General features: G+C 47.0%; 1 protein-coding gene across 1 annotated transcript in view; it reads left to right on the forward strand.

Annotated features, from left to right (window-relative positions):
• LOC144784201 (vomeronasal type-2 receptor 26-like) overlaps positions 1–23,633 on the forward strand; it is a 162,492-nt gene that overhangs the window by 59,371 nt on the left and 79,488 nt on the right. Inside the window, exons 3-4 of the mRNA XM_078662859.1 lie at positions 3,146–3,373; positions 16,636–16,759. Coding sequence (XP_078518985.1) covers positions 3,146–3,373; positions 16,636–16,759 — 352 coding nt within the window. The remainder of the gene's footprint in view (positions 1–3,145; positions 3,374–16,635; positions 16,760–23,633) is intronic.

The following is a 23,633-nucleotide window of genomic DNA, read 5'->3' on the forward strand; positions in this document are numbered from 1 at the left end:
AGGTTGTGTTGGCGTGCGATGGCCGCGAGGGGGCTCATGTAGACGTTGAAGAGGGTGGGGCTCAGCGAGGATCCTTGAGGGACGCCGCAGATGACTCCGGTGGCCTCTGACTTGTACGGTGGTAGGAAGGAGATGATCCATTCCAGTGCCTTCTCATGGATTCCGACTTTGCTGAGGCGCTGCACTAGGGTGCGGTGGCAGACAGTGTCGAAAGCCGCGGAGAGGTCTAGGAAGATGAGGGCCGCTGTTTCTCCGTTGTCCATCAGGGCTCGGATGTCATCAGTGGCAGCGATGAGGGCGGTCTCGGTGCTGTGGTTGGCTCGGAAGCCAGACTGTGAGGGGTCGAGGGATCCATTCGTCTCGAGGAAGGTGGCCAGCTGTTTGTTGACGATCTTCTCGATGACTTTGGCTGGAAACGGGAGGAGCGAGATGGGGCGGTAATTCTTGAGTTCGGTGGGGTCCGCTGTAGGTTTCTTGAGTAGGGCGCTGAGTTCGGCGTGCTTCCAGCTCTCCGGGAAGGTGGCGGTGTCGAAGGAGGTGTTGATGATGTCCCGCAGGTGGGGTGCGATGACAGCGTCGGCCTTGTTGAAGACGTGGTGAGGGCAGGGGTCGGTTGGAGATCCAGAGTGGATGGAGTTCATCATGCGGACGGTGTCTTCGGTGCTGATCGGAGTCCAGGCGCGGAGGGTGGTGGTGGGGGGCGGTGGTTCGGTCGTGGCGTGCGTCGGTTGAGTGCTGAAGCTGTTGTGTATGTCCGCGATCTTGTTGTGGAAGTAGGAGGCGAGGGAATTGCAGAGGTCTTGCGAAGGGGTGATGTCGTTGTTTCCGGCGTTGGGGTTGGATAGCTCTTTCACGATGTTGAAGAGTTCCTTGCAGTTGTGTGCGTTGTTGTCCAGCCGGTCCTTGAATGCAGTTTTCTTGGTGTCGCGGATCAGTTGGTGGTGCTTCCGGGTGGCAAGCTTGAGGGTGGTCATGTTGTCCGGAGTTGGTTCCCTTCTCCAGTCTTTCTCGAGGGCTCGGCAGTTCTTCTTGGAGCTCATGAGTTCGTCGGTGAACCATGGGGCCTTCTTGCTTCCGGGTCTGTTGGGCGGGGTCCTCAGTGGGGCGAGTTCGTCCGCGCAGTTGCTGATCCACTTCGTGAGGTTGTCGGCGGCCTGGCTGGGGTTCGCTGAGCTGGCGGGAGGGTGCTGGCTCAGGGAAGCGGCGAGCTGGTCGGCTGTGATCTTGTTCCAGCTTCTTCGAGCAACCTGTTGCTGGTGGTGGTGGATCGTCGTTCTTCTGAAGGTGAAGTGGACGCCGCTGTGGTCCGTCCAGTGGAGTCCGGTGGTGTGGCTGAAAGGTGATGTCTTTGCTGGATGAGAACAGTGGCTCGCTTTCCACGCAACTGTAGCGGGAGGTTTGCAGCAGTCATTTGTCATCAATTGACTACCTAATTGGAGCTAATTTTCCAATTAAGCGCGCTATAAAGAGCGCGATGACGCACTTTACGTTACCTCCATTTCCTCTCGGACTCCAGAGAGGGATATCGACGGTTAGGTAGGTCTCGGTTTTTCTTCGAGGATATTGATCCACACTAAGAGAGCTCCGAATTTCTTAGCCAGCCACTCTTTGAACCATCTTCCTCTTATTTTATGAATACAGAGACCTGGGGTTTTTCACCATCTTTAACTTATCCCTACTTTGTTTTTCATATGCCTTTGCCATAAGTGAATTTTTGATCATTTAAGGGGTAGATCATCCCATGCCACTAGTAATCTTACTGCGAAGTTTCAGCCTATTTGCTCATAGAGGGAAGGTCGTTAAGTAACAACTGGGTTCTTTTTAAAGTAAAAATGATATAGCAATCTAGCTGGACACAATAAATAAGACATTGATTGTGCCCTCATTTTCATTTTTACATAACAGAGCGGGGCCTCATTTTCCCGAGCGGGTGCCGGGCGAGGTGAGGTTATTTCCCACATAATGCTGGGTGTGTAAGACATCAAACTAAACTATTTTTCGAATAGAATTTGTCATACAGAAGGACTACAGCCTTCTGTTTAACGAAGAGACGTTTCTCTTCGATTTCTGTGTGTTGTCTGTACTGTCTCTATATGTCATTTGGGGATATATGTATACAACATTATTATACACTTTGTGCACTGTTCTCCTTCTTCTCCTTTAGGAATGGACAACTAATTCAATCCCACCAGATTATATTGGGGACCAAAGTTCCTGGTAGGAGTAAATGAATATTTGGTGCACAGTAATATTTTTCATACTTCACTTGCACTTTTTTGCAGTAGCTATCCATTCTGGGTCCTGAAGAAAGCCGGACAGTTGTTCCGCTCGGCTGAAACATGCTGACCTCACTGCACAGCACCAGAACATAGTTATACTTTCAGACTATTAGGCGTTATTTTATTTTTTGACACTAGGACAACCCTTATTAAACTTGATTTTTTGCCCTAGTAGCCAATTTTAACATTTCACACACATTTTCACAGCACTGCACATCATCAGCATCAATTGAATAACACTGTGGCTAGAGTTCCACCTCAGAAATCCATCTCTGCACCATCGAATGGTGGGTTGGGCGAGGTTTGGATTTACTATCTGTATCCCACATGATGATATTCCGCCATAAGGGTGGGCTGATGGGAGTTTCTCAGCCTTGTGCCATTTCACTTGGTTGCTACATGATCTCACTTTGTCTTTAGCTTCTAATACAGCACACATATTTATTTGACCGGACATCTCTTCTTTTGTTATTACAACTGATGCGACACCTATTACTTCAATCGTACCCTTCTGCTGAATACAATTATCCATCGCCCCTTCAACAGGCACAGTGTGGTCCCAACCACTGAAGCCATCTTGTTATTTCTACAGCACATTCACTGCCTCAATATAACACGGCTGCAGCTCTTCACTGCACGTTCTGTCTGCAGAACTACACCTGGACAACTGCAATTGTCATGAGCTGCATTGGGTTAGTCTCTTATGACCTCTGACCCATCAAACGTTCATTATTCACAACCAGTTCTGCAAAAATGTTTTGTCTGAAGTAGCAGCTAAGTCCTGCACTGCCCAATCCTATAGGTATTTTTGCAGCTTCTGGTTATTTATTCACTGTGTCCTCTTTCAATTCTCTGTCTTCTTCCAGTTACATCATTACATACAGAATCTTCATTTTAAAACTTCCTCTGGTGATGAAATCTACTTTGATGATCGAGGGGACCCTCCCGCGCACTTTGACATTTCCAGTTGGATTTACTATGACCCCGATAATGTCACAAGGATCAAAGTGGGAAGCTTCCAAATAAGCCCTTCCGGGGAAGAACAGTTCGTCATTGATGACCGAGACATTCATTGGCACCACGACTTTAAAGAGGTAATGGCTCCTGTCTGATTTGGAAACAATCTTGGAAAAAAGGTGAGAATTGTATGGATTTGAAAGAACAATCATGATCTAATGGAAAAGTAACTGTTGCCTCATTGACAGTCTGTATCAGCGGGTGAACCACAATAAATCGAAGTTCGGCTGCCCCACTAAACTGTAAAAGGCTCATGTACTAGTTTTTGACGCAGGGCAATGCAGCAAGTCACTTTGCAGCACTACTGTGCATCAAAAGAAAAGGGCAGGAATGCATCATATTCCTGACATACAGCTCATTCCTGCGCTTTCTCACTTCGCTGGTGCACAATGGACTGCCTAGCACCGGTGGAGTCGCTCATGGTGCAAGGGTGCCTGCGTTGTAGGAATTATTGTTTTTGTGTAGAAAGGTACATTTTCCTGCACAAAAACAATCATTGGAGGCATTTTCCTCATGCGTGTGCTGACGAATGTAGCAAATGAAGAAAGAGGAAAAAATGAGGAGAAATAAAGTTATTTCTCCTTGCGCATTTCCAGGATTATAAATCCTTGCAAATCTGGGAAAGAGTCGAAATCCATGGGTCTGGAGTGGGAACACCCACCGCGCTGCCAATGGAATGCCTCCTTGGCCCATGGAATGCACTGCTTTGCCTTACTCATATCTACAAGGACATGAAAACACACATAAAGATGCTATGCGCTGCCTCGTAGATATAGGACAGCAATCTGTGCTGCTGGGGCATCAAAAAAAGTGTTCCTGGCTCATTTAGAGGTGGAATATTTGTGGAGTTTAAACCACAGAGCCTAAATTGGCTCAGATAACAGCAACCTTTAACCTAACGTCTTGTCTTCCGCACATCCCCCTTCCTTAATAGATAAACAATAACAGCATAAATAGAAATAAAAAGCGAATACATAAAAGAAGCAATAAAAGAAAAAAATGCAATGCATAAATGGGTTACATGTCAGAAATAGTGAAATGCAAAGAAACATCACTTGTAAATGGATTACATGACAGTAATAGTAAAATGCAAAGAAACTTCACTTGTCCAACAGATAGGGCCCGATTCACAGAACTAATTTAAGACAAAATCCTAAACTTACTACTTTTGGTATTCACAGAAGTTAGGATTTTGTCTTAAGTTTGTCTTAAGTCTGTCTTAAGTTTGTCTTAAGACAAACTTAAGACAAAATCCTAACTTCTGTGAATACCAAAAGTACTAAGTTTAGGATTTTGTCTTAAGTTAGTTCTGTGAATCGGCCCCTTTGTCTTTACACCAAACTGGACGATGACGGTGTTTGTGCACATAATGCCTATTAAGATTGTCCACCTGCTGGGAAACAGCTTTTCTTTAGCAGAAAATAAGAAGTCAGTACCATCTCATAAGCTTGGGCCAAACCGTCTGCCCTGGAATCCGGAACCCAAGCTGTGTTCCAGATTCCAGGTGATGTCAGCTAGACACCACACTTGGCAGTGAGCAGTCAGGCTTATCACAGAGTCAATGTTTAAGCATTGGCACAGCACTCACTAATGATAAATACCCCACGCGGTACAAAAGAGATTTCAAATAGGACGTATGTAAACATCGTTTGTATTCAGCACATGTATATAACCAATGCAAAATCAACGTCATGTACTTTTGGGCTTAAATCACACTTGGAATTATTACGTGTAGTCCTAGGCCCACTTGTGATGTGATGGTATCAAGAATATGCAAACTGGGGACAATTCCTAATCTGACTCCCCCACACAGTACACAGCTCCCTAAAGAGGTGCATCACGCTGTACACCTGAGACCCACTCCTATAATCCTTATAATTTAATCCCACACAGTTATAGGGGGGACCCTAGGTCAAAATAAAATCAGAAACATGTATATTTAGAAGTAGAAGTAGCAGCCCGTGGAAGGAGTGCCGCGGGAGGTGGGGCGGGAGAGGGGCATGGTGGGGTGTAGTAAACTCCAGCTAACCGCCGACCAAAGTAATGTAAAGAAATAAATAAAACACTAAATGCGTTTCAGCACGCGCAATGACATTTGTTATTTCTTTACATTTCTCCGGTCTGTCGTGAGCCAGAGTTTACTACCCCCCACCCTGCCCCGCCCCACTGCCCTGCGGCACTCCCTCCACCGGCCTCTACTGATATTTAGGAGAATATTAGACCACTTTTTAGCATCACCTCGGGCCGGGGCCATGCAAGTACAACCAGTGCTAAATGTAAATTACTTTTGGTATGAAATCAATGCAGAAAACTGCACTGCTGGCCAATTGTGTGAAACATTAGCAGTACAAACACTGTCACTTCCACAGACATTCAATCTGTACCGCTAATGCAGTGCCACTCATAACAGCCAGTCTGTACGGAACATTCTTACACTCAAACACGCTCAGCACTCTAATGCAGTGGACTGATACTCAGCAGGTCAACTGATAACACTCTGCAGACCCGCGGCACAAACCTCCCTCCACCCTACAGTTGACCCTGACTATCCCAATACCCTGGATGGAAGATCCCCAGATCCCACTTAGAATGGGTTCTCGGGAACAGGTGAAGAAAGTTACAAGTTTAATTAAGAGTTGGACACAAACAACAGGGGTTTGGCTGCCACTCAGGAAATCACCCACAGGTCTCAAATCAGAAAGGAGTCACGCAGTCTCTTGACCTGCTTCTGAACTGTCTCAGAAGCGTTGCTCCAGCCCAGGTAATCCGTCTCGCTACTACCTGGTGTCATGATGTCTTTGGAAGAGGCCAGGTGAGAAGAGGCAAGTTGGTCTGCTGAGATGAGGGTCAGGTAGGAAGCAACAATAAATAGAGAATAACTGAGAAGAGCTTCTTGGATGCAGGAGTCACCCCCTCAGGTACATGTTGATCTGTGTCATACCCAGGCATCTGGGCACAAGGTCTGGTGCTCTGTTGGTACGAGTCACACCAGACACTGCAGGTCACAAACACAAAGATTTGCCTATTCTTTACCTCCCTTGAAATGAGGCACAATGACCGGTTCACATTAATATGGGTTGTACCAGGCAATTCTAATCACACAAAATGAGACTCGTAAATGACGTACCTTCCTGAAAATTAGGCATAACGTCCAGTGCACATTGATTTGGGTTATGCCAGACCAGCCCGGTTAAACACAGAGGCGCAAGTTCAGAAGAGCAGCAAGAGGTAGAATGAGGCTCTACTACAGGTACACCCCTACATTTGAGGGTTGCACCTATGAATCGAACACTGGGTGCAATGAGCATGCAGTCGCAATGACGCACGAGAGAGATGCGGCCACACAGAAGAAATGGGCCACATTGGGTTCTGCAACTGCTGTACAGGAACCACACACCTTAGATGGTGACAAAGTTCTGGGGCACCGCACTAGACTATTTTCTCTTTAAACATAGTTCTTAGTACAGCGTTGCTGACGGTTCGGATTCAGCAGACGAAGTAAGCACTGGTGAAGGCCCCTTGCAGGAAATCTTTGACATCCCTGATATCTCAGGAAGAACAGGAGGCCACCCAGTGCATTCTTGGAGCGCACAGTTCAGGGTGCCACACTTCAACAGGTCTTTAGCCCAGGCCAGCCACTATTCAGACAGTTATCCTCCATGCGCACAACAGATTCCTCTGACAGTGTGAACCACACAGTGTGGGTTCTCCAGTCCTACAGCCCTACAAGTGTATCTCTGCTTTGCTGAAGCACGGCACCAGTAGTTATACTGAACGGTGCCTTTGAAGTTGGGGGTGTTTCATGGGGTTTCCCTGTGAACCACAGAGGTCTCCCCTAGATTTCTGGCCTGTCTTCAATAGGGCAGTGGAATGCAGATGTTTTAATCCTTAGTGGGGCCATGATCTAGCCACTAGAGGCTAAGAGTCACAACGTTCCCTACCAATCTATTCCACTCTGCCCTGAAATGGCAGAAGTATGTTATTCCAGGGCATGCCACTGGTTGATACCTGTCTTTGGGGAATGTGCAGATCTGGTCGCCTGGCCTCTAGTAATTGATTGGAGCCTGGCCCAAGGGCACACAAAGAGTTTTAGAACATAGAAATGCCCACATTTTATTAGTGACATTTGTAAGCAAGCTATGCCTAAACAAGCTTTACCATTGGAAAGGGTTTGGCATGGCGAATCCATTGATAGAAAACAGACATGCGATAGCAGGTTTGACACATAGACCCTTGTACCATCAGTGCCAGTGCACTCGCAGGAGCCACTGATGGCAGACTGGATATGGGTTTAGCCATTCTGGGTGCAAGTGCTCACCCACAGGCCTGCAATGCTAGGCTGGACATGTAGTCAAGGCCACCATGGGTGCAGGTGCCCATGCACAAGACTGCAAGAGCAGTTTGGACACATAGTCATGAGCAGCATAGGTGCAAGCGCACACACATAAGTCTGCAAGACAGACCGGTTATGTAGTCCCTAGCACCATCAGTGCAAGCGCGCACATACCAGATGCGAGTCTGACATCCAAGAATGCAAGGGCATTCAGGACACATAGCCCCTAGCACCATAGGTGCCTGGGCGCATGCACAAGTATGCAATGGCAGGCCAGACAACGGTTTACCCACTACAGGGCTAGTGTACTCACACAGGCCTGCGATGGCAGGCCGTAGAAGTAGTCACTAACACTATGGGTGCAAGTGAGCACACACAGGTTGGCAACTGCAGGCCTGACCCGGGTCTTGGAACTTCGTTGTCACAGGTATGCACACATTGGTGATGGAAGGCTAGATACCTATGTAAGTGGCAGACTGGACACGTATTCAAACCAGCACCAGGCCCCGTGCACACGCCCAGGCCCTCAATGACAAGCGTACACACATGGGTCTGCTATGGCTGACTGGCCCAAGTCTCAGAACATCGTGCCGGTGCCACTTCCTTACACGTGTAGGAAGGCACTCGCACTTTCAAATTGACTCTAGGGTGAGAACGTGCCCGGGGCCTAAGGCCACAAAAGAGCATTGGCAACACCTCAGGAGTACACCGTGGGGATTCAAACTCCAAGACAGGGGAAAACCTGTATGAGTGCTCCTCACTACCTGTACGGAGGACAGCCATCTGTCCCACCCTGCATTCAGCCAGCCCACTCTCACGCTCCTCAGGGCTTCCCTTGGGGGGGGTCCTCGTTGTATTAGAAGGCCCACTCAGAACTGGTTGAGGTGTGAGTGATGTCAACCTAAGCAGGGGCGATGGCAGGCCCAATACATGGTTGACAGGCTATCCAGTGAGTGGCACACTCAGTGCTAAGTCCCACTAGCAGCTAGTGTTGTACCTGCTATGGGTATGTGGGGTACATCTTTATGGGTTATGCATAGGTGCGGCACCAAAACCAACCACATACACACCACTTCCTGGTACCTGTAGGAAGGATTCGCAATTCTTCCATCTGCAGTACAGGGGGAAGGTGCCCAGAGTCCTAAGCTCAGACAGAAAGATAGAGCAAAAGCTAGCAGGAAAAAGCAAAAAGTTTTGGGTTAATATCCCCTAAGAAGGGCCATGTCCAACAGAAAAAAATCCTTAAATTCCAGGGCCATTGACTTTTTGTTTCTCAAGAAAAAATCACCATCATCATCATCATCATCATCTTCATAATAACTTTATTTCGATCTCCAGGATCATAAAAGTACAACATACATTAAAAAACATAAATTCAAAATCATAATGAACGTCATCAGAGATCTGAAACATTTATACATTGATAAAAAGCTCATTATCATAGAAGCTAAAATCCAAATATGAATAACACTATAAGATTAAAAACATGGTAACTGCGTGGCTTGATACATGTTTAACAAGACATTTTGGACCACAGAGTGTGCAAGTGCTCATTAAATGCATTATAACATAAAGGAATAATCAAAATAATTGGTTGAGGGTATTGGTAAGCATAGTTCTACATAGTGTTACACAACATGGAGTTAAAATTTAGGATCACAAGTGCCAAAATTGACAATCCTGATTCTGCCATAATGGCTTTCTAGAACATTGGCTGGCTTGTGTCAATGGGCTACTTTCCTCCAAGTTGTGAGATGTGAAAATTTGTGATAAAGTGCTATATCAGATAGGACATACAATCTCACAATTCATTATTCATAAAATGGTTAAAAGACAAAAGAACATTAAAACCATGAGTGGGTTTACTCCCATCAACATGACGCTTTCTTTTTTGAGGGGCCGGCACTTTGCCATTTCCTAAACTGCTATTGCTTTTACTACGCCAGATCCACGGTGACATTAGAAATCTGGAAATTCTTTCTTTCTTTCTTTCTTTAAACAAATTTCTTGAGCGCGCTGTCACCAAAGGTTTCCTGGCGCTGATTGGACTGGAGAAGAGGGGAGGATCAGGGAGGGAGGGGAGTTAGTGGGGGAAAAGTATAGTTTTTAGGGATTTCCTGAAAGAAAGAAGGGAACAAGATGACTTAAGTGCGAGAGGGAGAGAGTTCCATAGCTTGGGGGCTAGGCAGGAGAAGATGCGGCCGCCCGATCTAGAGAGTTTGAAACGGGGAACGGCAAGGAGCAGAAGATGAGTGGATCTCAAGGTGCGAGGGGGACAGTAAGGAGTGATGAGAGACTTGAGGAACGCGGGGGCAGAGCCAGTGAGAGCCTTAAACACCAAACAGTGGACCTTAAAAGTGATTCTTTCGCTCACGGGTAACCAATGAAGGTGACGTAAAAGAGGTTGAGCGGACTGCCATTTGGGGATTTTAAAGATCAGCCGAGCGGCCTGATTTTGGACGATCTGCAATCTCGACAATAATGTTTTGGGGAGACCGTAGTAGATGGAATTTGAGAAGTCCAACCTGGACATCACCAGGGCTATTAGGACTTGCAGCAAGGCTTCAGGTGAAAGGAGGTGAGCGACTTTCCGAATCCTGTAGAGTTGGAACATACAGGAAGATGTTACTGCGCTCACCTGTGCCTTGAGAGTGAGCCCGGAGTCAATCAAGACTCCGAGACTCTTAACACATCCAGCAGGGGAAGGTGGTGTTCCAAGCTCGGTCGGCCAGTACTGAGGGCCCCAGAAAGGGCGCTTCTCCCCGGAAGGAGGAGCTCAGTCTTGCTCGGGTTGAGCTTAAGTTGGTTTTGGTTCATCCAGAGCTGGATATGTGTCATAACAGCCTGGAAATTAATGGCAGCATCAGGGGAAGTGAGGGGAAAAATAATCTGTAAATCATCCGCGTAATTAAACACGGTGATATCCCATTTGCCCAGGGAGTGAAGGAGGGGTTGGAGATACAAATTAAAAAGAAGGGGAGACAAAGAGGATCCTTGGGGGACTCCGCAAGAAGAGGGAACGCTGGTGGCGCAGAAAGGACCCAAGCTAACTGCCTGGGACCTTTCCTCGAGGAAGGATTTGACCCAGGATAGAGCGGCCCCACAGATTCCGGCGGATTCGACACGGTGGATTAAGATGTTATGGTCCACCGTGTCGAAAGCCGCCGAAAGATCGAGTAGTACTAATGCCTGGGGTTGTCCTCTGTCCTCGCTGCATCTGAGATTGTCCAGTTCAGCGAGAATCACGGCCTCAGTGGAGTGATCTGGTCTAAATCCGGCCTGGTTGGGTGCCAGGTACCTGGACTCCTCGATGAAGTTTGAGAGGCAAGTCGTGACATGAGCCTCAAGGATTTTGGATAGGAAGGGTAGAAGGGAAATGGGACGGTAATTAGCTAGGACTGCTGGATCGGCGCCAGGCTTTTTTAGGAGAGGCACCAATGTGGCCTCTTTAAATGACCTGGGGACGGTGCCCGAGTTGAGAGAAGAGTTGAGTAAAGGAAGGATGCAGTGGGGAAGGGTATGGCAGATATCACGAAGCACGAAGGGGGGGCAACAGTCCCTGGGGGATCCAGATTTCACACGGACAGCCAGTCTAGCGAGAGATTCTGGGTCGAGCACAGGGAACTGGGAGAAAGTGGATGTGTTGACAGGGGAGGGATCAGATGTGACAAGGAGGGGCGAGTGAGGGATAGAGTTCTTGATGGAGGTGATTTTATCGATAAAGAAGAAATTTAGGGCAGTGCAGGATTCCGAGGAGGGGGGTGGGATCGGGAGTGAAGCAATCGTCAGTCTACTTGTGTCAGTGCAGAGAATTCTATGTTGCTCCATATATCGCCAGATCTACTAATATATGGTGCTCTTCAGCTCCCTCAAAGTGCTTCAAAGCCCCAACACTGGCCTCCTTGTACCATGCTGCAAGAAAGCCTGCATTAGGGGCACAGTTGTTTTATGTGCAGAAAAGGTATACCTTCCTGCACAAAACAATCTTGCAATGAAATTTCAACTTCCTATTTGTGATGGAGAATGCATCACGCATAGGAAGAGAAAGTAAAGAGGAGAGATGATCATAATTCCACTTATTACACCTCACTGAGGAAGGTGTAGCATTTTTAACAGGAGTAAATCTGGAATGTGCCAAAATCCATAGGTGGGTGCTTGGGAGCACCTATACTCCACCCATGGAATGCCACCCAGGTGCAGTGTAACGCAACGCAGCACAAGGGCGTTATTGTTCTATATTTAGTTTACCAAACCACGTAAGGTGACCGGACAATGAGTGGCTTAGCAAATATCAACTAACATTTTGTGTCGCAGCTCCATCAAAAAAGTGGTGCAACGACAATACAAAGTTATTGTAAATCTGAGCCATAGCGCAGTCACTTCCACCACAGCAGCATCATGAGGTTCATGGGAGCATCTGCAGAGAGGACTCCAACTTCTTGAACAGCAGACTACAATAACATCCAGGATGCTGAGCAGGCTGGCATTTACAGACTGTCAGAAGCCACATTGATCCACAGGATTGCCTATTTGATTTATAAGCATTTAATGCTGAATATGCAGCAGACAATGAATAGGACATTGAGTGCGGCATATACCTATTAGTAATGACATTAACTGGAATACAAATGTATTTGCTCATCACTCTAATCGTTGCCAGTGCTTAAAGTTAGCACTGTCTAATGAGAATGAAGGGCTGTCATCATCTTTTTTGCTTGTAAACATACATATCCCCCTTGGGAAGTCTCATATGATATTTTAATTGATTCCATGCTTTCATTTGTTCCTAGCATTAGTATTCTGGATCAATGCCGTTTGGTTAATTATTGTGGGAAACATCAACTGTAAGGTTTCAAATTTCGCCTGCATGACCTTTAGTTTCACCAAATTGAAGAGGTGTGGTGCATTCTGATGGTGTTTCATCTGAAAAGGTTAGATCAGACAGGCAGAGTTTACTTTTACTGGAAAGCCTGAATAACACAAATAAATGTTTTTAAATGGCAGTTTTTTCAAAGACTTTTCATACATTTTTCACTCCACTCAAGTGCAATCCCTAATCAATTATATGGTGATATCCTAACAAATGTTTGTAGTGTGTACACAATTGGAGGTTTTGAGGACTGATTTAATTGGCCATAGTATTCTTTCAATGTTTATTGATTTAGATTCCTGGAACCCTGGAGAAAGACAGTGCACCCTACAACAAATCTAATGGGTGCACTTTCTGTCTGGTCATGGGACACCATAAGAAACCCGGGCCATAGTATTTACACAGAAAGCCTGGGCCCCTCTGGCTTTTCATTAGATGACCCTGTCTCCTGGTTTGAAAAGCAGTTGACCTTTTTTCAAACATTTGGGAGTAAAGATAGAGATAAAAGTGTCAAGTCACTGATTAAGATCCCTTGAGCTTTAAAAAAGATGAATTGTGAAATAAACTCCCTAGTAAGGAAACAATGTAAATTATCCTTGATTCTGAAGTAGAGGGGAAATCAAGCTCCTTAAGTGTATGAGACCTAGACTGAAGGTGTCTTAACAAAGGAAGGAGGAGGATTGGAAATGGATCAATCTGAGGGAAGCTGCTACTTCATTTAATTCTCGTAAATATTTAAGCCGCAGTGGCCAGTTTGTGCTTAGTGTTGAAGAAGGTTCACTGGAACTATACAGCCCCCCTTCCTGCGAGGAGATTGAGGGATGCATTAAGGGTGCAAAAACCTCAGGTGCTATGGGCCCTGATGAACTCCTGATAGCACTCATTAAACAGGAAACCTCCTTGCGGGCTACCTTTTTATGTTCTCTCTTCCAGCAATGCTATCTGTCCGGTGATATTCCATCTTCTTGCAAGGGAAGTATTTTGGTACCCTACATAAAAGGGATTCAAACGCCTCTCCTGCCAGCTATAGACAAATCGCCCGTCTGGATGCGAGAGGCAAATGTTGTCCCAAAAGTAAAGTAAGCTCATACCTGCTGAGCAGACTGGCTTTGGTAAGAATGGTGATACCCTTGATAATATCACAGCCCTCCAAACCCTGATCAAAAAGTATCCCTTGGCTGGGGGAAGGCCCATGTATTCTGCCTTTATGGATTTCTCCACAGCATTCAACAGGGATGACTGAGGGATGCTGTGGACAACATTGTCTGCGCTTGGGATTCCAGATCATCTTCGGATGCTTAATAATTGCCTTGAACTCTTCTACTTGGACCCAGGTCCTGATGGGAGGGAACCAGGGTTTGTCCCGTGAAGTGGGGATGCATAATGGTCTAAAGCAGAGGTGCCTGCTTGCGCCTCTTCTTTCCTCACTCTACACTCATGATTTGCCATGTAGAGTTTGTCAAAGGGGGACCAATTTAAATTAGGTTTGATAATTGTTGAATGTCTTCTTTATGCTGACAATGTTATTTTGCTGGACTTAACCCGGATAGGCCTCCATAGGTGCCTCTGTGTGTTGGAGAAATATGCGAAAGAACACTGTCTAAAAACAAACATATCTAAGAGTAAAGTCATGATTTTTAGAACAAAGGGGTGCAGAATCAGTAAAAACATCAATTGGTCCCTGGGAAATGTCAACGCTAGGGGGGATGAGGAGCCGCGCGGCGCTCCCATGCTCGTGACGGAACCTCTCAGTCACGAGCCTCGGGCGTGCTGTGCTTGTGACGGAGCGGTTCCGTCACGACCACACCCGCTCAATGGAACGTTCAGCGCAGACGCGAAAGCAGTCCCGCGCAGGCGCGCCGAGCGGGCCATGATGGAACCTCTCCGTCACCAGCACAGCGCGACCGAGGCTGGTGACGGAGCAGTTCCGTCACCAGCATGGGAGGGGTTAAAAATCCTTCATTGCAATGAGATGAAAAAGGGACTTTCTGTTTTGTTCACAGCATGTAAGGAATGAAATTATAAAAGTGGGGAGCATCTGCAAAAAAATAAAACAAATCTATATATCACGGAATCTGACACGAAGTAAACAGAATAATTCTGTTATCAAGGTTCCATCTGCTTCTGCTACAAGCCATCACTGGAACAAGGAAAGTCATTATTTCTAAAACTGTTCCCTTTGAAGAATAACATAACTATGACAGTTTAGGCTCGCCAATGTCTATTCATACCCCCCAACTGAAATGGCTTGCACAAAAATATAAAAATGTTTTAAATGTATTTTAAATCTTGTAATCATATCAGTAATTACCCTCTGCCTTTTATTTGAATTGCTGAGGACAGTAAATGTTATTATGCTCATCATAAGCTCAAATAGTACTTTACATGCTTTGTTAAGCTGGATGCTTGACAGATGTAATGAGGCTTAGGCACTGCATTTTCTGCCAATCCTTTGCCCCTCTAGCACTTTATTTGCTCATTTGCACTTTTACTCGATGCCTTTTAACAGAGTGTACAGCATTCTTTACAGCAGAGATCACTGTATTGTATTGCCTAAATTGATTTATTTGCGTACCTGTAGTATATTTATGGTAGAGCATTGTATTCAATACTGTTATTGTGTATTTGTGCCTAATAAGGTTGTAAATATTCTCAGCGAATGAGGTTTTGTATTCAATTTGTCAATTACACTGTTTAAGGCCATCTGCGGGATGCCCTATAGATCCCCGTGTGATACCTTTGTATGGTTGAACCGATTTATCTTTCAACCGTAGTGGTATGTTTTTTGTTTTTTTTACTTTACTATTGTTGTATTGAAGATGAGGATGAATTACTGTATTCTTTACGTGGAACTCTGCTGAATTCCATAACACAATAAATACACATTTAATTGAATTGCAGATACCTATTATTTATATGTTGACAGATTATCTTTGTCTCTTCTCCCTCCAAGCTCTTGTTCTATGACTGTCACATCCACAAATTAAAATATAAATATAATCCAACAAGGTTCCCCTTTTTTGGGAGGGAGAATTCCTAAACATTTTCAGAAGTACTCCTAGAAAGCAAATGTTGCACTACTGCTGAGAACCACTTCCTCTGCATTTTCAGCAATAGTGGAGTTGATTCCTGCACACTTTCACTCTGGAAATGGATTTAACCCTGCTCAGGACTTTTGTAAATCTCCACCATTTAAAATGTGGGAATGAGTCAGAAAAATCTTGTCAATGCCCACAAACAAGTTTGTTTAATCAGAATAAAATCTTATTTTTAAAGTAATTTTACACAATCAATTAGGTCTGAGGATTGGACACCCTGTGTAGCCTGCTAAGTGCACCCAGTCTCTTTACCTCTTGTCCGCAGAACTCCTGGTTCTGTATTAATAGGGCATGTACCTTGTGTCTCGTTCTCCACAAGCCCCTTGCTCTGTAATATCATGTGCCCTGTGGCATTTCCTACCTGGATTTCTCATTCTAATGTGATCACTTCTGCCCCACATTTCTTCAACCGTGGATCCAGTGAACTGATGTGGTCACAAGCTGGCCCGCGTCTGTTCCTCCATGGATCCCTCACACTGATGGTATAACAACTCCACCATGTCTTCATCCATGGATCCCTCGCACTGATGTAATCACATGTGCCCTGCATCTCTCACTCCCTGGATCCCTCACACTGATGCTTTCACATGTGCCCTGCATCTCTCACTCTCTGGGTCCATCACACTGATGCTATGACATGTGCCCCAAATCTGTTCTTCCTGGATCCCTCGCACTGATGTAATCACATGTGCCCTGCATCTCTCACTCCCTGGATCCCTCACACTGATGCTTTCACATGTGCCCTGCATCTCTCACTCTCTGGGTCCATCACACTGATGCTATGACATGTGCCCCAAATCTGTTCTTCCTGGATCCTCGCACTGATGCAATCACATGTGCCCCACATCTCTTCCTTCAAATATCGCTCACACTGATGCTAGGACAGCTGCCCTTTATCTCATCCTCCTCTTATCTCTCATATGAATATATAGATACAATTTGGCTTTCAATCTGCTGCTTGTGTGATAATGTCAGATCTGACATTTGCCTCTTCCCCAGTTAATTTCTCACACATGCCCTTCTTCGCCTCCTCTCCAGGTCCCTCGCTCTGTGTGCAGTGAGAGCTGTCCTCCTGGGTACAGGAAGGTCCCTCTGGAGGGCCAGCCCATCTGCTGCTACGACTGTGCCCTCTGCTCAGAAGGAGAGATTACCAACAAGAGTGGTAGGTGAAAAAACACTGCATGCCTACCAATGATCCTTTCCAAAGACCCAAAGGAGAAGACTTGCATATGTAAATTACTCACAAGTGTAAGTTACCTTTGTGAATCGCCTTCGTAGTTTGTATTTATTTAGTTTACATATTTTCTCAGTGGCCGAAACATGGAAAAAAAATTATTTGAACAGAATTATACCATTATTTTAGGATCTGCCAAAGCCAGAACTAGTCCATTGTCATCAACTAAACTGCATCTCAATCCCTTTCTCTCTCTCTCTTTGCTCTCTCTCCCTACCTACTTCCAACCAATGCTGGCTTTCGGGTAGTGTGACTGACGTCCTCGTGCCAGCTCCAAAATCAAGAATGCATCCCCTGCCTGGCAGGCTGAACCAATATAGGAGCAGCCTGCAGAGATCTTTTGCATGCACAGAATTTTCCAGGGGATAATTGCAATGGCATGATACCTATGGTGGTTAAAGCACTACAGGGAGAGATCTGCTATTTAGCTAGTCACAGTTTTGACTCATGAAATAGTGGCTTGGAGTGTTAATATTCCGGCTGCAAATCACCACGTGTAATGTTCCTGCTGCAAATCATTTGTGACATGCAGCACACAGATTCGTATTTTCTGGAGATATCTTAGTGGGGATTTCTTTTGTTTCAGAAACCCTTTTCTTTTTGAAGTGGCATCAAAATGCTGCATGCAAATAGAAAGGCATCGACTCAGAACCTTATGGTTTATTCCCCTCAATCTTTTGTCATTGTAAGGTTGGGAAAGAGGACTGCTTTAGCCAGCAATACCATTTTAATAACAATCATTGTGTTATGATTACAGGCGGATGTAATAAGAGTTTGTTCCTGGTTTGCATCAGAAAAATGGTGCAAACCTGGTGCAAAGTATTATTTTGAGGCTTACTTTCCAGTGCAGATCCCGAATTGAGTTGGACAGTAACCCTATGTAGCACAAAGTTGCATGTGAGGTAGTTTACTCCATGGAGGCGTACCATGGGTAGTACATGGATGTTTCCATGCACTCACCCATGGATGTTGACACCAATCCCTATCTACTAACTTTAATAGAAAGGGATAGCCATCAAACAATTAGGCATCCTCAAGGCAGGAGTAAAGTTGGAGAAAATATTTCTAATTTGCATGTATGCTGCAACATATATTACGCATACAAAGTGGTAACTTTATCAAACATTAAATTTTGTGCTGGAAGTATACACTTTTAATATAAATGTGTTACTTGACATAACTCAATCACCCTCACCCTATGGTGTAAGGGTGTAATTGGCACAAGGCAGCATAAGGTACGCCAGCGATAGAGGACAGAGCAACATCACCATATGTTAATGGATATCTTTAGTCACTGCTCATGGTAAAATAAAGTTTTTTGCAAATTAGTTAAGGAGAGGTTTAGGAAGGTTCAAACATTCAACCCCCAAAAGAGTAAGCCCGTTGGTATTCACAAACTGCACTTCTGTAATTACCATAGCCATAAAGGCCATGAAGCAGTTGTAAATGCATTCCAGCTCAACCTGGAGTAAGCCCAGTATCACAAATGGCCAACCACTGATACTTCAACAACCCCCTATCCACTTTAGCAGAGGCAGGTCCTTATACAGACTGTTAGAAATGGGAGTCCCTAGTTGGCAAGGGCTTGCACCTTTGTCCAAGTAGGGACCCTTCTTCCAAGTCAAGATAAGGGAGTTACACTCCTAAAATAACCCCTGCTCACCCCCTTGGTAGCTTGGCACGAGCAGTCAGGCTTATCTCAGTGGCAGTGTGTACAGCATTTGCACATAACCAACAGTAATACAGTGTAAGAACTACGAAAGGACACCACACAAGTTTAGAAAACTATCCAATATTTATATATACTCAAGACACGACTAAATACAATAAAAATCCACGATACAGTACTTTAAAAATAGTTAATTCACAAGATGTCTTTAAATTGCAAAGATACTTTGAAAACACAGTTCGTACGAGTCGGTAGCTTGGTTCGATCCTACCGCGATGCTGAAAACATCAGAGTTTCACAGTTTCAGCTGACCGCGTCGGTACGGGCCAGCAACAGCGTGAACAGACTCGTTAACAGTACCTTTCTTAGTGCGGCTCACACAGAGGTGCAAGTGGGGCTTGGCATCCTTCGCCGTTGCGTTGCAAAGTGGAAGCTGTGCACGGTGCAGTGTCCGCTCGATGCGGTGCGAGCAGCAGCTCAGTGGCAATCGTCCAGACGGCGTCGGTGAGACGTGCAGGGCAAGACGGTGCTCGATGCGGTGCTGGCAGGTTTTGGTGCAGGTGACAGAGCCGGTTGTGGCATCTGTTGCGGTTATGGTGCAAAGTGGAAGCGGTGCAGGGCACGGTGTTGTCTCGCTGCTGTGCAGGCATCAGCTCGGTGATGTTCGTGCAGATGGCATTGGCAAGACGGTGCTCGATGTGGTGCTGGCAGGTTCCAATGCAAGTGACAGAGTTGGTTGGCGGGAATTGGCACTGGCGGAGCTGGACAGCTGTGCGGGACGAAGCGGTCACGAGTGTCGAGCCAGCGGCGATCATGACGGTGAGACCAAGCCAGCGAAGTGAAGCGAGGCGGTGCGGGTCGCGGTGTCCTCTCGATGCGGTGCAGGCAGCGGCTTGGTGTTGATCGTGCAGACGGCATTGGAGAGACCAAGGCTTGCGGTGCAGGGCGAGGCAGTGTGGCTTGCGGTGCCTTCAGGACACAAGGCCAGCGACGGAGTCAGTGACAGAGTCAGTCGCTTTTCCCTCTTGTCTGTGGCAACTGAAACAGCAGTACCAGGAGCGGTACCCAGAGGTTGGTGAAGTTTTTGCAGTCCCTGAGACTTCTTAACAGGAGGCCAGCTCAGTTTCAGGCCCTTGGAGATACTCGTTATAGTGAATGGGTATACCCAAACTAGTCACTGGGGGACATGGGTAGCTATAAGTACAAAAAGGCGAGTGGTCCCAGGATGAATGCAAATAGTATAGTAAGGAATGGAAAGATTAGAAGCAGTAAACAAGAGTGAAAAGAACATTGGTTATTTAATCACAAAGTACTGCATGCAGTACTTTGTGATTAAATAACAAATGTAATTTCCACTCTTGTTTACTGCTTCACATTTTTGCATTCCTTACTATACTATTTGCATTCATCCTGGGACCACTCCCCTTGGAGATACTCAGCACAAGTAGAGAAAGTTCAGTCCAGTCCTTTCACTGCCCAAGGCAGAAGCAGCAGCTGTAGGCCAACCCCACAAAGCAACAACACAGCAAAGGGGAAGTACTGATCCTGGCAGCTCTTCCAGCTCTTCTTCTTGGCAGGTTCCTTGATTCCAGCGAGTTTTAAAGTCTTGGGCTCTGGGCCCCAATATTTATACCAGCAATTTATTTGTCCCTTGAAGGCAGAGGGGCCTGGACTTAGTTCAAACCAGATTGGGGTGTATTCTGTCAGTGTGCACCTTCTTCCTTTGTCAGTGTGGGCCAGGTTCTTCAGACACCCCACAGGAGGTGGAGCCAGCATTGTGGAAGGCAAGCCCAGAACTATTCAGACCCAGGTGCTACTCTTCCCACCCATCTATTTGTAGATGTGTCTATTCAGCCATGTGTTGACTCACCTTGTCTCCTGGAGTCTCCCCCAGCCCCTGTCACTCACAAACCAGACAGACAATACACAAGCTAACAGTAGCAGGCTGGATGGTTAGGTCAGAAAATACCCACTTTCTAAAAGTGGTATTTTCAAACACAGAATCTTAAAACCAAATTCACTAAAAGATGCATTTTATCATTCTGAGTTCAGGCACACTAAACTAGAATGTCTACCATGTTCCCTGAGTCTGTTAGGATTATAGGTTGTTATAATCAAACTGCCCACTCTGGCCTATGGGGAACAGGCAGCCCTACAATAGTGAAAATCTAAGTACACTGGAATCCACTATCAGGACATGCCACACACACTAGGGCATGTCCTACCTTTTACATACAATGCACCCATGGGGGTACCTTGGGCCTACCTTAGGGGTGACTCACATGTAGAAAAAGGAAGGTTTATGGGCTGGCAAGTGTGTGTACTTGCCAAGTCGTCATGGCAGCCCCAGGCTGCACACAGGCTCTGCAATAGCAGGCCAGATTTATACTTTACAGGCTGTTTGCATGGGTGGCACAAGCCAGTGGTGCAGCCCACCAACAGCATTTGATTTATAGGCCCTGGTACTTGCAGTGCACTTTCCTAGGGACTGACACATAAATCAAATAATCTAATCATGGAAATACCAATCCATAACACAGTTCTTAAAGAGAGCATATGCACTATAGCACTGATTAGCAGTGGTAAAGTGCCCAGAGTCCTAAAACCAACACACACAGGTCAGGAAAAAATAGGAGGAAAAAGCTAAAAGTTTAGGCATAACCCTGCAAAAAGGGCCATTTCTAACACAACCCCCTTCCAGTCTAAAGCCACGGTAGACCAATCAATACCTCGATGGACTTCCCTGCTTGGGGCAATAGAACATGGAACCTGGCCCGGCACAGAAGGGTTTCATTCCCTTTCTATGCCTTCCTGAACCTATTTTGATCCCTCTATCCATACTCTTAGGGCCCACTAAGCTGACCCATGGGGAAACCTTCTCCCCACCTGTGAACACCATCTGTGCAGAGCCTTAACTTACTTTGCTCACAGATGTGTCCCAACAGGCCAAGAGTACCCACATGGTCAACACAGTGGTGTGGCCTGGTCCACCCCCGGGGTGTGACTTCTGTCCCCCTCCCAGGGGCAACCCTGTCCACCAGAACACCAAGCCACAGTGGCTTCAGACAGTAGTCAGGGAGGCCACCCAGGCCGTATGCCTCTCAGGGCGTACTAACCTCTGTGGTGTGAGAGATTTGGGGGCGGCAGCCCCCGGTGCCTGGCACACTTTGTGCACTCTCCCTCTTGTCAGGTCAGGGATGACATCATGGCACTGACCCACAAGCCCAGGGACTGTAGCCTGTGGCTGGACAGGAGGCTGGGGTGGGCTCTCCCACACCCTGTCCTCCTTCCTGGGGCTCTGTACCCTCCCACCTGGAGCAGTACCCCCTTCCAGAATTGTCAGGTCACCTGTGGCAGGTGTTCTGCACAACTGCCCACCAGTTCAGGGGTGCTATCCTGCAACTGGTACACCATCCCAGGGTATCTACCCTAGGGTTGATCAAGGGACTAGGGTGGACTCTCCCACACCCAGTCCTCTACTCTGAGGCTCTCTACCCTCACGCCTGGAGCGGCACCCCCAGAAGACAAACGGATAGGGGGACTGTTAGCAGTTACCCCTCCCTCCAGGTCAGGGGGGACACCCTGAACCTGGTCCTCCAACCCAGAGTCTGTACCTTTCTGCTGGACCTGGGCCTGGCAACCCAGGACTTCTGTGGGAGTACACCCCCCCATGGGGAAACACACTCCTCATGAGTTGTGCCAGAGTCTACCTGGAGCAGGTCTCCACCCTCCTGTCCACCTGACAGAGCATGAAAGCCTCCCAGGCCAGAAGTGACCTCACCAGGATCAGTCCTGGGGTGCTCTGACCTCAGAGCTGGCAACCCCTGACCCACTGGTCCTTCTGGAATTGTCAGGGCACCTGGGACATGTGTCCTGCCCAATTCTCCCACCAGTTCAGGACCTCTCTCCAGCAACTGGTCTACCAACATAGGGTCTAAACCCTCAGGTTGAACCGGGGTCAGAGGTGAGGACCCCCTCCCTCTGCACCCCATTCCAGAGTTCTGCACCCTCCCACCTGGAGTAGTACCCTCTAGAAGACAACCCGGTTAGGATACTGCTTACAGTCGTCCTACCCTCCAAGTGAGGCAGGACCAGAACCTGGCTTCCCAACCCAGGGACTAAACCCCCTGCAGCTGAGCACCTGCCCGGCGCAGCAGGACTTCCTTGGGAGCACTCATTTCCACGCCGAGGGTAACACATGACTCATGTGTTGTGTGATAGTCAGCCTGGCGCAGATCTCCTGACCTCTCTCCATCTGACAGTGCACGAAGATCCCCCATGACAGTCACCATGGTCACTGCTAGGAGGCTCAACCCTTCTGGCTGGCCCCTGACCCACTGGTCCTCCCACTGGGGAATGCATCCCCGTCTCACCCCTCTATCTAGACTTCTGCACCGTCCCAACTGGAGCAGTGTTACCAGACACCAGAACCAGTGGGATGCTCATTCCAGCAGCCCCCCCCCAGTTCCCCAGACGCTAGGGGATCCCCTTAATGGGTGGCCTGCCAGTACAGCTTATGCTCCTCACCTGGTATCCCCACCCCTTCTCTGTAAAGACAGGACGTGAGCCCCTACACCCTTCCCACGACACTGGGACGTATCTGGGCTATCACTAGCCTTTCCCACCACTCTTGGTTGGGAAATACCTAAGCCACTTCCTTCCGAGTCACCCCCAGATGCTTCTCCAGACCCTCTGGAATCCACCAAAAGGTCTGCCTCCAGTGCAAGCTCCCTGGGGTCAGAGAGCTCACACTCCACCGGGTGTTGGCATAGCTCTAGAAAACAGGGACTTAAAATATGCTCTCCAACAATTGAATCACACAGCCCCACACATGTGTTAATCAAACTACCCTTCACCCAACCATCCAGTGCCTCAGACAAGTACCCCACATCATTCTCACAAGATTGGTGAGACAGTGTCTGACTATTGCTGTCTCTTAACCCATATTCTTCTGGCTGGTTGCCATACTCACTTATCAGGGCTTCTATCATGGGGGAACCCCCTCTCCCTGCACCTCTCATCTAGAGTCAGTAGAGTGTCCCTCCCACTTCCAGGGATATGATCCCCTGTACCAGTTCCCCAATCCACCTCAGGGACACTGCGTACCACTGGAGTAACCTCACAATCCTGAAC

Source organism: Lissotriton helveticus, chromosome 10 (genome assembly GCF_964261635.1).
Source record: "Lissotriton helveticus chromosome 10, aLisHel1.1, whole genome shotgun sequence".
NCBI lineage: Eukaryota > Metazoa > Chordata > Amphibia > Caudata > Salamandridae > Lissotriton > Lissotriton helveticus.